Source organism: Brassica napus, chromosome C9 (genome assembly GCF_020379485.1).
Source record: "Brassica napus cultivar Da-Ae chromosome C9, Da-Ae, whole genome shotgun sequence".
Taxonomy (NCBI): Eukaryota; Viridiplantae; Streptophyta; class Magnoliopsida; order Brassicales; family Brassicaceae; genus Brassica; species Brassica napus.
The window spans coordinates 5,452,190-5,469,313 of record NC_063452.1 but is presented as its reverse complement, the minus strand read 5'-3'; the positions used below and the strand labels follow the sequence as shown (position 1 = coordinate 5,469,313).

Genomic DNA, 17,124 nt, shown 5'->3' with positions numbered 1-17,124 from the left:
GTAACGACCGTTTTTGTTGGCGTTTGTTTTTTTCTTGCCCCCAGTCCCCACATCATTCTCGCGTTGTGCCCACCTCGAACTTAACGGCGTAAGTTGTTGGCGTTAATACTAACCATGTTCGTTTACATGTCGCGCGACCTGCGATTTGCGACTAAGATTATGTTCGTTTACGTGTCGCACGACATGCGACTTGCGACTTGCGACTAAACATACGAACTGCAACTAAAACTATGTTCGTTTACGTGTAGTGCGACCTGCGATCTGCGACCTGCGACCAGTCGCGCGATCAAAATTTTCTTAATTTTTAGTCGCTGTTTTATGGAACGACTTGAATGGGAACCCGCGACTGGTCGCACGATCAGTCGCGCGACATCAAAACGAACAACAACCTGCGACTTGCGACATGCGACCAATCGCATGTCGCATGTTACGCGACAGCAAAACGAACAACAACCTGCGACCTGCGATCAGTCGCAGGTCGCATGTCGCATGTCGCAGGTCGCGCGACACGTAAACGAACATAGCCACTGTATCAGCCTAACATAAGATAGTTACCCAAGGGTAAAGGGACTGTGGACACCTGTGGTAGCTGGTAAGAAAATCTTCGACAATCTACTGCACCAAAATGTTTTTTTTTGGGGTAAAATGTACCAAAATGTTTTCTTATGAAGTAACATGTTATATGGATTTTCTTTGATATAGATAGTCACGTAGACCTTGTAGACATTTGTTATATGGATTTTCATTGATATAGATAGTCACGTAGACCTTGTAGACATTGTTGGATAATCCCAATTAACTTGAGCAGCAAGTTAACTCATTAAAGTGAAGTTTGATGGATTAAGGAAAAAGAAAAACATATCGAGCTTAGGAATATTTCCATATTATTATTAGGAAAAAATGTACCTTCGCCCTTAGGAAAAGATGTAGCTTCTTCCTATATAAAGAGTTCTCATGGAGAGATGTTCCATCAAGAGAAACACATTGAAAGGTTTAGTTTTGAGAGAGTTTCTAAATCAAATAAGAGGAGAAGTTCTTATAATCATTGTGTTTGTGCAACTTTAATTGGTATCAGAGCTCCAGGTTTCGAAGGTCGTTTACAAGAGGAATTGTAACTTCGATCAAAACATGAGAGACGATTCTCAAGCACGTGATAAAGGTCTTGAGATGAAGAAGGACATACGATGTCCGATGCTAACATCGACCAACTACACCGTATAGTCGATGCGAATGAAAGTGATGCTTCGTTTAAACGAAGTTTGGGATACGATTGATCCAAAGAGTAACGATGCAAAGAAGAACAATATGGCGATTGCTCTAATCTTTCAATCAGGCCTGGTGGCGCTAATACTTCAGATTGGAGAACATGATACATCGAAGAAGATTTGGGAAGCTATCAAATCCCGTAACCTAGGTGCTGATCGCGTGAGAGAAGCAAGGTTACAAACTTTGATGTCTGAGTTCGACAAACTGAAGATGACAGACATAGACACGGTGGATGACTACGCAGGAAAACTTTCAGGCTTAGCATCGAGATCAGCCGCGTTAGGAGAGATAATGGAAGCATCAAAGCTGGTCAAGAAGTTTCTGAAGGGACTTCCAAGAACGAAGTTCATTCACATCGTAGCTTCGTTAGAACAAGTGTTGGATCAAAATTTAACGGGATTCGAAGACATTGTTGGCAGATTGAAGGCTTTCGAAGAACGAATCAAAGAAGAAACCCAAGATGAAGATCAATCGAAGCTAATGTTTGTAAAGAATGATGCACAAGGTCATGGAAGCCATAATGATGCACAAGGTCATGGAAGCCATAGCAACTCGCGAGGAAGAGGCAGAGGTAGAGGTTATGGTGGAAGAGGAAGAGGACGAGGAAGGTCTAATGGTTCTGATGGTCATAACAAAGGAGGAAAAGCTTCGGACAAGACCAAAAAAGACTACTCCAAGGTTAAATACTGGAGATGCGACAAGATGGGGCACTTCGTGTCACATTGTCCTACACGACCAAGAGAAGAAGCTAACCTTACGGAAACACAAGAAGCAGATGCATTATATATGCATGAAGTAGTATTCCTCAACGAAAAGAGAGTGTTTCCTAAGAGGTTTAATGAATGCGATGGAAATACGAGTATATGGTACCTTAACAATGGTGCAAGTAACCATATGACAGGCAAGAGAGAGTTCTTCTCAAACCTAGATGCGAGCATCAAAGGCAAAGTTAAATTCGGTGATGGATCAAACATCGAGATTATTGGGAAAGGTTCGATCACGTTCATCGGAAAAACAGGGGAGAGAAGAGCACTCAAAGATATCTACTACATCCCAAGTTTTAAACACAATATCATAAGTCTTTGACAAGCAACCGAGATGGGTTGTGAGGTTAATATGAAAGAAGACTTATTGATGCTGAAAGATCTCCGTGGAAGGCTATTAGTACAAGTCGCAAGGCAACCAAACCGATTGTATAAGACGCCAATGGAGGTTGAATATCCGAAGAGTCTTCAAATACAAGAAACTGATGTTACATGGACGTGGCATGCACGGCTAGGACATGTGAACTTTGAAATCATGAAGAATATGGTAGACAAAGAGATGGTAGTAGGGATGCCTCAGGTGATACACGAGAAAGATGTGTGCAGCGCCTGCTTAGTTGGGAAGCAAACTCGGAAGTCTTTCTCGCCTAAAGCAAAGTATCGAGCATCACACGCATTGGAGTTGGTACATGGTGACTTGTGTGGTCCGATATCACCATCAACACCAGCAAACAATAGATATGTATTTGTCTTAATTGATGATTACTCAAGATATATGTGGACGATGCTGCTAAGAGAGAAGAGTGAAGCGTTTGATCGGTTCAAAAAGTTCAAGGAGTACGTGGAGAATCAATCGAAGCTACAAATCAAGACTTTTCGCACCGATAGAGGAGGAGAGTTCACATCTTATGAGTTCATTCGTTTTTGTGAAGAAAACGGTGTAACTAGACATCTCACCGAACCGTATACACCGCAACAAAATGGTGTGGTTAAGAGAAGAAATATAACACTAATGGAGATGACTAGAAGTTTGATGAAAGCTATGAAGATACCTAATCAGCTACGGGGAGAAGCAGTACGTCATTCAACGTATCTCATAAACCGCATTGCTACAAAGGCTTTGGAAAACAAGACTCCATACGAAAGCTTGTATATTAAGAAACCGAACATTGAGCATCTAAGGATCTTTGGATGTGTAGCTTTTGCAAAAATCAACAGTACTCATCTCAAGAAGCTGGATGATCGATCAAGGATGGAGATCAACCTAGGCATAGAGCCCGGCTCAAAATCTTACAGGCTATATGATCCGGTTGCGAAGAAGATAATTGTTAGTAGAGATGTAATCTTTGACGAGAAGAAAAGTTGGGATTGGTCCACACTATCAACAAACGTAGACGAAGAACTAGGATCATTCAAGCTTCCTCATATTGATGTTACAGAAGAAGGAGATGGTGATGAGCATCAAGATCACCAACACTATGAAGAGCAAAACAATAATGAAGAAGAAGAAGCTGTAGACGCATGTGAACAAGAACAAGTAGCAGAGAACAACGATGCAAACCAAGACCAGCATGTAACATCAAGATATGGTCGTAACATCAGAAAACCAAAGCGGTTCGATGATTACATCCTACTCGCTGAAGTTGAAGGTGGCAGACTCTTGCTCACCATCGAAGGTGAACCAGAAAGTTACATCGAAGCTGCAGTGATACAAGCTTGGATCAATGCAATGAAGGCAGAGATCAAATCTATCATCAAAAATAAGACTTGGAAGCTCGTCAAGAAGCCGGCAGGTGTGAAACCGATAGGTTTGAAGTGGATCTATAAGATCAAGAGGAATGCAGATGGAACGGTGATCAAATACAAAGCAAGGCTAGTTGCAAAAGGTTACGGGCAACAACAAGGCATAGACTTCGACGAAGTATTTGCACCAGTTGCTCGCATAGAAACCATATGACTACTCCTGGCGTTAGCAGCAACTAATGGATGGGAGATCCATCACTTAGATGTGAAAACTGCGTTCCTGAATGGACACTTAAATGAGGATGTATACGTTACTCAACCAGAAGGCTTTGTGGAGAACGGAAAGGAGGATCATGTGTACAAACTTAGCAAAGCACTATACGGTTTGCGTCAAGCTCCGAGAGCTTGGAACTTCAAACTCGACCGTGTTCTCAAGGAGATGGAGTTCACGAAGTGCACCAAGGAACCTGCGGTATATTAAAAGAAACAGAAGGGGGAGCTTCTGATAATAGCTATATACGTTGATGATTTGTTTGTAACAGGTACTTCACTCAACGTTATCAAGCAATTCAAAGATGATATGTCAAGAAGATTTGAAATGTCAGACCTCGAGATGCTTACATACTATCTTGGTATAGAAGTAACGCAAGGAGCTGATGGCATTCGAATCAAGCAAGGAGGATACGCGCAAGGTATACTTGTCAAGACGAAGATGAAGTCATGTAACTATACTCACGTTCTGATGCACACGAGTTTGAAAGTATCAAAGGCAGAGGAGGAGCCTGAGATTGATGCAACATCATATCGAAACACCATAGGATGCTTAAGAGAGAGTCATAGAGAAGCAGTGAAGCATCTATACTCACGTTCTGATGCAACATCGTATCGAAGAAGTGCGATGCACCTATTAACGGTCTATGGAAGTTCATCGGAGTTCAGAAGATCAACATACCCGAGATTCGAGTTGGAATTAATGGGGAGAATGTTGGATAATTCCGGTTAACTTGAGGAGCAAGTTAACTCATTAAAGTGAAGTTTGATGGGTTAAGGAAAAAGGAAAACATATTGAGCTTAGGAATATTTTCATATTATTATCAGAAAAATATGTAGCTTATTCCTATATAAAAAGTTCTCATGGAGAGATGTTCTATCAAGAGAAACACATTGAAAAGTTTAGTTTTGAGAGAGTTTTTAAATCTAACAAGAAGAAAAGTTCTTATAATCATTGTGTTTGTGCAACTTTAGACATGAGTTAAAAATGTTAAGAGGGTTAGCTATAAAATGTGGTTTCACTGCATTAGCAAATAACAAGTTAATAACTATAGAATCACATGGTGATTTTAATGTATGATATTCAAGTTACAACAGGTAAACGGATATCGACCCGCATCACATAACAAACGTTTGGACACTAGAAAAATTATATAACTAAAAAAGCTTGTTATATGCTAATGATATCTGTGTTGTGAAAAACAAATATTTTCCCAAACTCCTCGATGTATATTATAGGGGGATAAATAAACCATTTAATAACCAACTAGCACCAATCAAGTTTAACTAACTAATAACTACTTATTTTAACTAATTTGTAGTTAAAATCAACTAAAAATATTTAGAACACTAAAGAGTATTATAGATGTTTTGAGTTCTATAATCAAACTTTATTTTTTATTACCAAGTCATAAACCAAAAGTATCAGACATTTGAAAGTGTGGAACACAAATCAAACATTGGCAAGTGTGGAGCATAAATCAAACTTTAGTAATATATATGCATACACTTTAAGTCGTTTACAGCATAACACAGGTCATCGGATTTGAAGTTAGATAAATACAATGAAAGACTACCATCCAACATGCACACCAACGAGGCTGGTCTCTTTTTCATAACGCAATTTAGAAGAAAAAAACAATACACCCTAAAAAAAACTTCAATATCACAATTCACAATAATGAAACAAATGTTGAGATTGGACAAAAGATTCTTCGTCTATTCGGGAAAAGAAAGATAGACTTAAAGATATAATGAACAAAACCAAAAACACTTTGTGTCTGCATCCAGAACGAGTACATTGTGACATATTAAAGATAAGGTTTCATACCGCAATTTTTGTAGGTTTCTTCTTTTATTTTGTTTTGTCAATGATGTCGTTTCCATTACAAATCAATCATTTACGACCAGTATAAAGTATAAACTAGGCCTGGGCATTTCGGGTATCGGTTCGGTTCGGTTCGGGTATTTCGGGTTTCGGGTAGTTCGGATAGGGGCTAGAGGATCCATTTAGTACTTGATCTATTTTCGGTTCGGTTCGGTTCGGATAGTTTCGGGTTCCGTTCGGTTCGGATAGTAAATATAGGAACCGGAAAATATCCGGAAAAAGTTCGGTTCTCATTTGGATCCGGTTCGGGTTCGGATAGTTCGGGTAGTTCGGATAATTTGGATAAAATATCGGTTATTTAGGGTAAAATATCAAATAATTAAGATGATTTACATAAAAATTTTGGATATTTTGGATTACTTTGGATATTTCGGATAAAACTATTCGGATACTTTCGGGTAGTTTGGATACTTTATAATAATTTAGTTATCATCAACTATTTTCAGATACTTTTAATAGAATTTTAAATTTAAAATATATATTTAATGATGTTATATGTATATATAATTAATATTTTTATATATTCGGGTACCCGTTCGGTTCTCGGTTCGGTTCCGGTTCGGTTCGGTTATTTCGGATATAAAAATATAGGAACCGTTCGGGTATTTGAAGGTATTGGTCCGGTTCCGGTTTAGGGTATTTCGGTTCGGTTCTTCGGTTCCGGTTATTTTGCCCAGGCCTAGTATAAACAATAGAAAACCGATAAGAGGACCGGAGTATAGGATCTTATAGTAAACCAATAAACAAAATCCGGTATAAATAAATCGAGGTTTGGTCAAAACAGTTCAAGACAAGCAAATGTCCCAAATATATACATATATCGCTCACTAGTCGCTACTCAACACTTCGAAGGTTACACGGATCTGTCTAGAAACATCACTAAACTAGCCCAATCTCGATGGATTCTATTAAAAAACATTTTTTATTGGATGTGACATTCATAAGATTTGGAACATGAAAAGAAAATTTCCATAGAATTCTAAACGATGGTTCATTTCACTCTGGTATTGCTTTCTTCTTTCCACTCTGATGCTTTAATGTTTTGTTTATTTTATTTTGGTTACGTACTTGAGCATATCTTTGCTTGTCCACAAACAACAAAACAAGAACTCATCGCCATTATCATTAAGATATTTATCCATCCAAAATCAGTTTTAAATTTTAATTTAACAAAGAAAGAAAAAAAAGGCAAAGATTGGAATGTTTTAATGCTCTTCAGCTACTTATTGCAATATGCAGAGAGACCTCATACAACAGGCAAGCACACGGAACCAATAAGCGAAGCTTCTAGGAGACTCTAAACAGTGATCCCAAGGGACCTTTTGAACTTCTCTACCTCTAAGTAGACAGTGGAGTAAGGCAAGAACTCAGAGAAGTAATCTCCGCTTAAATGGTTGATAGCTACAGCGAGTTTCGGGATCTCTAAGGTTTCTTCGTTGGTTAGCGTTCTAATAAACCTTGCTGGATTGCCTCCCCATAGTTCACCCGATGGGATCCTTCTTCCTGGTGGCACAACCGAACCAGCTTCCAGGATTGAGCGGGTCTCCACCAGCGAACCTTCCATTAGTATTGAATGTTGCCCGATGATGCACTCTGGTTCGATGGTACATGATCTCAGAAGACTGTATGCACCCACTGTCACGTACCTGTCGATCAATGTCTCTGCTGGTAATCCTGTAAACTCAAAATAAACGATAACCCTAAAATCAAACTTTCAATTATATCAAAAGCCAGAGCTGCTGAAAAGAGTTAAACTTTAGTGTATAATTGTAATACAGAACCAAGACATGCACTAGCCTCATTGTTCATTGGATTTGAGATAAACATGAAACTGAGTATTTGAGGCACTTATTCACATTTCAAATACCTGTTTCGGATCTTCGGGTTGGGGTTTTTACATCTTTTTCGAATTTTCGGATAACAATTCGGATTCGCATATGTTTTATACTATCCTACAATATTCATTCAGGTAGTTTTACATCTCAGATCGTATACGGATTCCATTTCTTTGGTTCGGGTTCAGATCTCGGGTTTTATAAATAGGACTGAAACATGATCGAATGTATACTCTTGGTATGTTGAATGATATATATAACTCATGGTTTCCTACTGCTACACAAGATGATCCACCACGTGCACTAATCTACTCAACTCTCAATGCTAAGCTCAAGCACACATCCTCAGTACGATTCCTATCACATACACAACCTCAACGAATCTAAACCACTAAAGTCCCCTCCTATATAACATTATCTTGATTCCATTACCAGCAACAAAAACCAGGCATTAGATAATCAGGATGTCCGAAAATGGATGAAACAACAACAACCTGTTGGGGACGACCACGCGGCATGGACAACGCAACGTTCCTGAACATTCGAGCAGAACCCGAGCGTGATTTTGTTGAGATCGCCGCGCAAAACGGCGCCGTTCCAGACGGAGGAGCCGTCCCAGACAGTGACCTGACCTGCCAACACGGCGTTGGGTGCCACGTAGGCGTCAACGGCTACCTTCGGAAGCCACTGTCCCAAGGGAATGATCTGCCTCTGTCCCCTGTAGTCCCACTTCACACGATCCGGCGACGGCGACGGCGACACCGTTAGTTTTGGCTTCGGCGGGTCCGTATGCGTCGCGAGTGCCGCTTCCGCAGCGAAGCAGCGACGGATCAGGCTGGAAGCTACTCCTCTCCGAGAGAATCGAGCTATCGAAGTCGCCATTGGTGTGGATTTTTGGATTCTTCACGGATTTGCGAAGCTAGTAGAGAGAGAGTGGCCGTCGAGAGATTCAGATGAAAATGAACAAAATTTAAATTGGGCCTTAATGGACCTAATTGTAGCACGGGGGGGGGGGGGGGGGGGGGGGGGGGGGGTCGTTGTATAAACTCTTAATCATTTTGGTTAGTGGCTTTGATCCTTGCGAAGCCCAATAGTAATTGAGACGGCGTCGTTTTTTGCACCCTTTCTGTTTAATGGCTTTGCTCATTATGAAGCACTTTCTTATTTTTCAAAAATACAAAATTAAGATTTCTGTAATGTTATAAATCTGAAGAATAAATGTCAAGAATACACGCACCGAAAATTGACGTTTTTGTGTGTACTTATATTATGTGAAGTCCGCGTCACTATTCACGCACAGTAATTCTACTTTTTTACTTCTATATAAACGATCGATTTCGATGATTTGTAACTCGCACATCAACATCTCTTCTTTCTCTTTATAAGTATTTTTTCTCGCATATTTTCATATCAATATTATTTCCTTTCTACGGGTATAAAATTTCACCTTTATTTAAAATTTTCGATACAATAAAATCATAAGTTATTTTATAACACGTTATCAGCATGATCACTCTGCGATTCGAAATCAAATGACAAATATAGTGAAACTTCAGTTTCCGTCTCTCGAAATATCTGGAGCAAATTACACGACATGGATCACAAATATGGAGTTTCATCTAGATTCTGAGAAAATCCTCAATACAATAAAAGAATGAAATAAATCAGCTTCTCATGAAAAGGCTAAGGCCGTAATATTTCTGAGAAAGCACCTAAATGAAAACCTTACGCATGATTATGCAAGGATAAAAAATCCTCTAGATCTTCGGAAATCTCTAAAAAAAAGGTTCGATAACCAGAAGAAAATAACTCTACCCCATGCACTCGATGAGTGGGCAAGCAAACGGTTTCAAGATTTTGAAAAGGTGGAAACGTATAGTTCCGCTATATTAAGGATAGCAGCGCAATTAGAATATTGCGGTAAGCCCGTGACGGAAGCATAAATGCTTGAGAGAACTTACCAAATGTTCCACAAAAATCATTATGTTCTACAAGAACAATACAGAAACCGTAGGTATACAAGGTTCTCTGAACTCGCTGTGGCGCTCATGATAGCAGAGAAAAATAATGAACACCTTATTAAAAAACCACAATACCCAACCCACGGGAACCAAAGCATTTCCTGAGGTCAATGCAACAAATGTGAAAAATCTGGAAAAAGGAAATTATTTTTATCGTGGTCGTAGCCGTGGTTGTGGTCGTAGCCATCGATTTAATCGTGGTCATGAAAGGAGTTACAACCCAAGAGGAAGGGGATCCAACACATGGAATCGATCTGATCGAGTAAAAGGGAAAGAAGCCCAAGAAAACTCTACTCGTAAAAATGAGAACGTCTGTTACAGATGTGGATCGAAGGGACATTGGTCTCAAGTGTGTAGAACTCCTCACCACCTATGTAAGTTGTACCAAGAGACCATCAATGGAAAGACAAAGGAAGTGAATCTTATTGAACACTTTGAGGGTATAACTTCGACGTATTTTGAGTCCTCTGATTTTATCAACGATTTTGACGATGCTGCTCATCAAGATAATTAATATTGAAAGTGATCCATTTCGACCACTTGAGAAAAATGAAGAGATATTTGGTCCGGAAGTACCATATCTAAGTGCAATTGGAGGGCTGATGTACCTTTCAAACTGTACATGGCCTGATATATCACTCGATGTTAATCTTTTGGCAAGATTCAGCTCATCTCTCACACGAAGACATTGGAGTGGAATTAAACATATTTTTCGTTATCTTAAAGGGACAATTGAATTGGGCTTGTTTTACCCTAAAGATTCAAAAGGTCAAATGGTTGGTTTTGCAGATGCATGATATCTTTCAGATGCATGATATCTTTCAGATCCACACAAAGCCCGATCGCAAACAAGATACGTTTTCAGGATCGGAGGCACTGCAATTTCTTGGCGCTCTCAGAAACAAACGCTCGTGGCTACTTCTTCAAATCATGCTGAGATCATTGCACTCCATGAAGCAAGTAGAGAATGTGTATGGCTAAGATCAATAAGCTGACACATTTGTTCAAGCAGTGGGATTGACGAACATACGGAGCCAAATATTTTATATAAAGATAATGCGGCATGTGTTGCTTAAACAAAGGAAGAATATATCAAAAGCGATAGAACGAAGCATATTCATCTGAAGTTCTTCTCATACACTCAAGAGCTCGTGAAGAAGAAAGAGATTGAAGTAAGATATGTCCGATCATGTGACAATGCAGCCGACCTCTTCACAAAATCACTTCCGACTTCGGTATTCAGAAAACATGTCCATAACATTGGAATGTGTCATCAGAAAGATCTATGACTGCTCATTCGACGGAGAGCTTACGTAGTTGTACTCTTTTTACCTTACTATGGTTTTTCCCATTGGGCTTTCATAGAAAAGTTTTTAACGAGGCAACAAAGACGTTAAACAAGAGACGATAGTGACACCGGTCTCCAAGGAGGAATGTTATAAACGTGAAGAATGAATGTCAAGAATACACGCACCGAAAATTGACGTTTTCGTGTGTACGTATATTATGTGGAGCCTGCGTCACTATGCACGCACAGTAATTCTACTTTTTTACTTCTATATAAACGATCGATTTCGATAATTTATACCTCACACCTCACACCTCAACATCTCTTCTCCCTCTTTATAAATATTCTCTCTCAAATATTTATCTCATATCAATATTATTTCTTTTATGCGGATATAAAATTTCATCCTTATTTAAAATTCTCCGTACTATAAAATCATAAGTTTTTTTTATAACATGTAAATCATTTTTTGATTCGCACAGTTTTTATTCTTTTATTTCACACAGATTTCAAACCATCGATGGAACAAATCCATGAACCATTAATACATTATTCAAAATGTAGCAGAAGTTTCATTATCATTTTTTTTTCTTTATCTAGAAGTTTATCCAGATAGAACTTAGATTTTTAAGCTCCTAATAAATTTACTTGTTTTAATTTATTAAAAACAGCTCTAAATTCCTGTCGTAGACGTAATCACAAATTGCTAAAAGCCTAAAACAAATCAATAAAAGAGTAATGACAAAATCCAATTACAAAATAAAAAAAATGAAATGAAATCCAGAAAGTATCAACTCGTGTGTAATAGTGACATGAATTGACAATGACAATAAACCCCTCTGCATAATGGGAAACAAATCTCTGATAGATACAGTTATTAATCGCATTTTTCGAGGATACAATTGTAAATTACCGATAAATCAATAACACTGTCCAAAATAAAATAAAAACGAGCCACGGCCAAGTTGCAAAAGCATCGGAGTCAAAGAATCCATCCGATCGAGAGAAGAGGAGAGAAGAGAGAGACGAAAACAAAAAGAAAAAAAAATCGCAAAACCTTTCTTTCATCTTCCCGTCACTTTCTCGGAAGGATTCGTCGTTTCTCTCTTGCCATCATCCTCCTCACGAACAATCGAGAAAGAGTCATCTTCCCACGGAGAACTACTAATCCCAAACTACCATTACCTTCTCTCGATAAGTTGACCCCGACGAATCCGCCAGGTAAACACACCTCTGATTCCCTGCGATTCTCACTGTTTTCCCTAATCAAAATCGATTTTATTAATCCTACAGTAGAAATGGCTAGCCAAGGCGGGTCATCAAGACGGAGCTTATCCGTAACGACTTCGTCTTTGCACGGGAAGAAGAAATCCATGGAACTCGGCGAGCGAGGTCTCCTCGACACTGGCCGGAGATCTCTAACTGTTTCGCGTTCCCCTTTGTAAAGCCTTCTCCTCTCAATCTTGTATACTAAATCGAGATGTGTTATTAGCTTTGTAATGTTGGTTCCTTTAGAAGCAAGTAAAAATTAGATTTAATTTTGGAGCAGGGGTTTAACGGGAGGAGAGCGAACTGTTAAACGCTTAAGGCTATCGAAAGCCATTACAGTTCCAGCAACGACTACTATCTATGATGCTTGTAAAAACATGGCTTCGAGGAAAGTTGACGCCTTGTTGTTGACTGACTCTAACGAAATGCTTTGTGGGATTTTTACTGACAGGGTAATCTCACACTATCATTGCTCCAAGCAAGTTACAAATAAAAAGCTAAAACGATTATGCTTGACGTTTGCAGGACATAGCCACAAGGGTGATATCGCAGGAAGTTAATGTGGAGGAAACACCTGTGTCCAAGGTTATGACTAGGAACCCAATGTTCGTTCTTTCTGAGACACTTGCTGTTGACGCTCTTCAGAAGATGGTCCTAGGTTTGTGGTGTTTGCTTTATAGTTAGAGGAACATCATGTTTTGTTTTTCCAATCCTTGCGTATTGGTCCCTTAATGAGGCTTAAATTAACCCTGCAGGAAAATTCAGACACCTGCCTGTTGTTGAAAATGGCGAAGTGATTGCTCTACTTGATATAGCCAAGTGTCTGTATGATGCGATTGCTCGTATGGAGAGGGCAGCTGAGAAAGGTAAGGCAATAGCTGCTGCTGTAGAAGGTGTTGAAAGAAGTTGGGGAACAAATACTTCAGGTGAGTGTGGGAACTGAACCTTTTCTACTAGTATCTCATTTTCTCTTGGCTTCTCAGATCTTTAAATTCTCATTATGTTGATTTTTTGTTAATGTAGTTCACAACACTTTCATTGAAACGCTTCGAGACCGGATGTTTAGACCTTCTTTATCAACAATTATACCAGATGATTCAAAGTAGGGTAATCTCTTCTTTTTCTAATTAAACTCTCATTACAACAATCTTGAGTGTTCTTTTCTTACCCATTACTGGTGTTTGTTCAGGGTTTTGAAAGTCTCACCAGCCGATACAGTGTTGACTGTAGCAAAGAAGATGGTTGAACTTCAGTCAAGCTGTGCAGTCGTGATGATCGAGGACAAGCTTGGAGGGATATTTACGTGAGTTCTCCTTTCTGAAAGCTTTGGAAGTTTTGTTTAACAATTTATCTCTTTCTGAGCTCAAGTGGTTTTACCAACTTCCCTTCAGATACTATGATATAAGCTTAGCTAATGAAAGTCTCCTGTCTTCCTCCGAAAAATAATATAGCTAGATTATGCTGTGACTGAACTCATTTGTCTTCCTTGTAATGATAACGTCTAAGAGTTTTGTTTTTTTGGTTTATCTAGTTCCAAGGATATACTGATGCGGGTCGTGGCTGAAAATCTTCCTCCATCTGAGACTACAATGGAACAGGTAGGATTAAGTTTAGTCTCCTCTTCAGGCTCTTGTATTATTCAAGTTTCCATTTTTGGACTAAATTTTTAACCATCTTAGATTCCTATTTCCAGCTGAGTTTATTGTTTGTTCTCATTCGTGAATGCGTAGGTTATGACTCAGAATCCAGAATCTACGTCAGTTGACACACCAATCGTTGAAGCTCTGCACATCATGCACGAGGGGAAATTTCTACACCTTCCTGTTACGGACAAAGGTAAAAAGTTCTGTTTACATTTTGGATTGCAAGTCTTGCGAAAACTAAATAGGCAAAACGTATGATAACAAATCCACTGATCTCATTTTAAATAACAAAAAGGGTTTCCTTATTGCAGAAGGAGATGTAGTTGCAGTTGTCGATGTAATCCATGTAACTCACGCTGCTGTCGCCACAGTAAGTCTCCTATCTATTTCTGTAAAGTGTTTTGATTATGACAAATCCACTGCTCTCATTTTTGATGTGATCAGGCTGGAACTACTGCGGGAATAGGTAACGAAGCAACAAACACAATGATGCAAACGTTTTGGGATTCAGCAATGGCATTGTCTCCTAATGAGGAAGACGAGGACACGAGAAGGTCAGTACTTCGACTTGCTTAAACCACTAAACATGTTTCTTTTCGAATTTGAGCTTAGTTTTACTGACTTAGGAAAACAATTGTTTTCAGTGAAAGCTCTTTGAAAGTTGCTTCTGAAGCTGAGACAGGAAAATCCTTACCTTTGCCAAATAAATTTTCTTTCAAGATCGAAGACAAGAAGCACAGAATGCACAGATTCATAAGTGGTAAAGCAAAATCTTTGTCTTTGTTCATCAAACAGTTTTTGCTATTGTGTGTGTGTACTCACATGGATTGGTTCTTGAAATACAGACACTCGTAGTTTGACAGAAGTGGTAACCGCGATACTTCAAAGACTAGGGGATGATATCGATCCAGACCACATACCCCAAATATTTGTACGTATATAACCTTTTTTTACAAAAGAACGATGCAAATCTTATTTCGGAATATGTTATAATGGTGGTTGTAATCTGCAGTATGAAGATGAAGACCACGATAAAGTGTTGTTGGCTTCAGATAGTGACCTTCAAGCAGCTATAGACCATGCAAAATCAATTGGCTGGAAGGTAAAGTTTTGATTTAAAAAAATGAATATCTGAACGAGATGTTTGGTATCTGAATTGATTGGATCATTATAAAATTGCAGAGTCTGAGATTACATTTAGATGATTCAAGAAAAGGCAAAGGAAGAAGAAGAAGAGCAACGGTGTCAGCAGAAGCAATGGAGTATGTTGAGAGAGACGGTTGGGGTGCTACTTACAGTGGAGTAGCGGCTGGTGCAGCATTAGTAGCTGGTCTTGGTTTTATGGCTTATCTCAAGAGAGCCGGACAGTGACTCCTCAAAGAGACAATCAAGTTCTCTTACAGATCGATACAAACAAAACAAAAAAGTGTGATGCAACTGAAAACACAGAGGTTTGAAGATTTTGTCTGAAATATTTATATATACAAATTCATGTTTCAAGTGAGGAGTTGGAGTTCAAGAACAAAGGCTTAGCACCTTGTCCTTACTGCTCACACCATTGTCAAATAAGAGAAAAAAAGACTCAAACAGAACAAGGGCTTTGCCATGTGGAGATATCTGCTATAAGTTCTCGAAACTTGTCGATAAGTTCTTTTACATGAACATTCTTCTTTGCGATCTCCTGCATTTACGAACGCTCAACGCTTTAATACAGATTAGTGACGAGTCTACTCAACATGGTTCTCATGGTTCTAGAACTGCTTAAGCTAATGTTTACCTGTCTGAGACTTAAAGCTTGCTCCTCTAACTTTTCGATTTCTTCTACACTTTCAGGAGTTTCTAAACCGTTTTCCATAACAGATGCTTTTGCCTGTTACAGATGAACACACATTATAGATCCTTCAGCTAAACCTAATGGTTAGTAACACCATTATGTTCATTACCTTCTGAGAATTGGGAACAGCACGAAGAGAAGTCACGGAGTTCTTATACCGAACACTAGCTTCATCCAGAGCACTATTCCCACTTCCTCCGCCCCCGCCACCACCAGATTCCGAATGATGCGGTGCTCCGTCAATCGCAGCCGCGTCGGCGGTAACGATAGCCGTACCGTTAGAACTCGCGGTGGCTGGTGTAGACCACGAAGAAGGATTGCAAAGCTCATCATTCATAGCGGAAATGATCTGAAATGCCGATTCAATTGTTTCTTCCAAATGCTTCTCCCCTTCCATCGCCAGCTCCTGCGTCGTATTCACAATACTCTGATTCCTATTTCTTCTCCAGCGACCAGAACAGTGAAAGCTTCAAATACGGCATCGTTTTGTCAAATTATAGTATAAAAATAAATTAATAAAATAAAGGAAAAAAGTTTCTCAGCTACACGAAGTTTACTGTAATATGGTGGAAACTATCCAATCTATGAAAATGTGTCAACAACTATACAGAGTTTATGTTAATACATGCCACATATACGAAGTTAATGATTATATGGTGGGAACATAACAAATCGGGTTTAATTGATTTTAATCAAAATTCTTGGGGTCAATCTATAATTTTATTAAAATCAATTAATAAATTATTGTTTTTATGAAGTTTATTAAACTTAATAATTTGATAAACTTAATAATTTTAATAAACTTTAATAAACTTAATAATTTATTAATAAACTTGATTTTATTAATAAACTTAATGAAGTTAATAAATTTATTAATAAATTTAATTATTTTAATAATTTTTGGTTAAGTTTAAAAAATTACAGATTGACCCTATTTATTAAGTTTATTAAATTTAATAAATTATTAAGTTTATTAAGTTTTTTTTATTTAAATTATTAGGTTTACTAAATTTAATAAATTACTCAGTTTATTAATTTAATAAATTATTAAGTTTATTAAAAACAAAATTATTAGGTTTATTAATTTAATAAATTAATAAGTTTATTAAATTTAATAAATTATTAAGTTTATTAAATTTAATAAATTATTAAGTTTACTTAAGTTTTTTTAAATTATTAGGTTTACTAAATTTAATAAATTATTAAGTTTATTAAGTTAATAAATTATTAATGTTATTAAATTTAATAAATTATTAAGTTTTTAAAAATTATTAGGTTTACTAAATTTAATAAATTATTAAGT

The 17,124-nt window shown here is 38.0% G+C and overlaps 3 protein-coding genes across 4 annotated transcripts; 1 reads left to right on the top strand and 2 right to left on the bottom strand.

Moving 5' to 3' along the window:
- Positions 1–7,031: 7,031 nt before the first annotated feature.
- Positions 7,032–8,722, bottom strand: LOC111213617 (gamma carbonic anhydrase-like 1, mitochondrial). The gene is made up of 2 exons (XM_022715408.2): positions 8,261–8,722; positions 7,032–7,605 (listed from the first exon to the last, which is right to left on the bottom strand). Exons 1-2 carry the CDS (start codon positions 8,646–8,648, stop codon positions 7,229–7,231), a joined length of 765 nt encoding a protein of 254 aa, XP_022571129.1. The 5' UTR covers positions 8,649–8,722; the 3' UTR covers positions 7,032–7,228.
- Positions 8,723–12,036: 3,314 nt separating this feature from the next.
- LOC106411332 (CBS domain-containing protein CBSCBSPB1) lies at positions 12,037–15,662 on the top strand. Of its 2 annotated transcripts, none has more exons than XM_013852079.3 (15): positions 12,037–12,296; positions 12,369–12,516; positions 12,625–12,796; positions 12,870–13,002; positions 13,100–13,270; positions 13,368–13,446; positions 13,534–13,647; positions 13,876–13,942; positions 14,075–14,180; positions 14,299–14,357; positions 14,432–14,541; positions 14,632–14,747; positions 14,833–14,918; positions 15,000–15,089; positions 15,170–15,662. In XM_013852079.3, exons 2-15 carry the CDS (start codon positions 12,374–12,376, stop codon positions 15,356–15,358), a joined length of 1,635 nt encoding a protein of 544 aa, XP_013707533.2. In that variant the 5' UTR covers positions 12,037–12,296; positions 12,369–12,373; the 3' UTR covers positions 15,359–15,662. The 2 variants fall into 2 exon arrangements, with proteins under 2 accessions (XP_013707533.2, XP_013707534.2); XM_013852080.3 differs by having other exon boundaries at positions 12,038–12,296; positions 12,372–12,516.
- On the bottom strand, positions 15,417–16,466 carry LOC106411333 (mediator of RNA polymerase II transcription subunit 30). Its single transcript, XM_013852081.3, has 3 exons — positions 15,931–16,466; positions 15,765–15,857; positions 15,417–15,668 (listed from the first exon to the last, which is right to left on the bottom strand). Exons 1-3 carry the CDS (start codon positions 16,216–16,218, stop codon positions 15,570–15,572), a joined length of 480 nt encoding a protein of 159 aa, XP_013707535.1. The 5' UTR covers positions 16,219–16,466; the 3' UTR covers positions 15,417–15,569.
- Between the last annotated feature and the right edge of the window lie 658 nt (positions 16,467–17,124).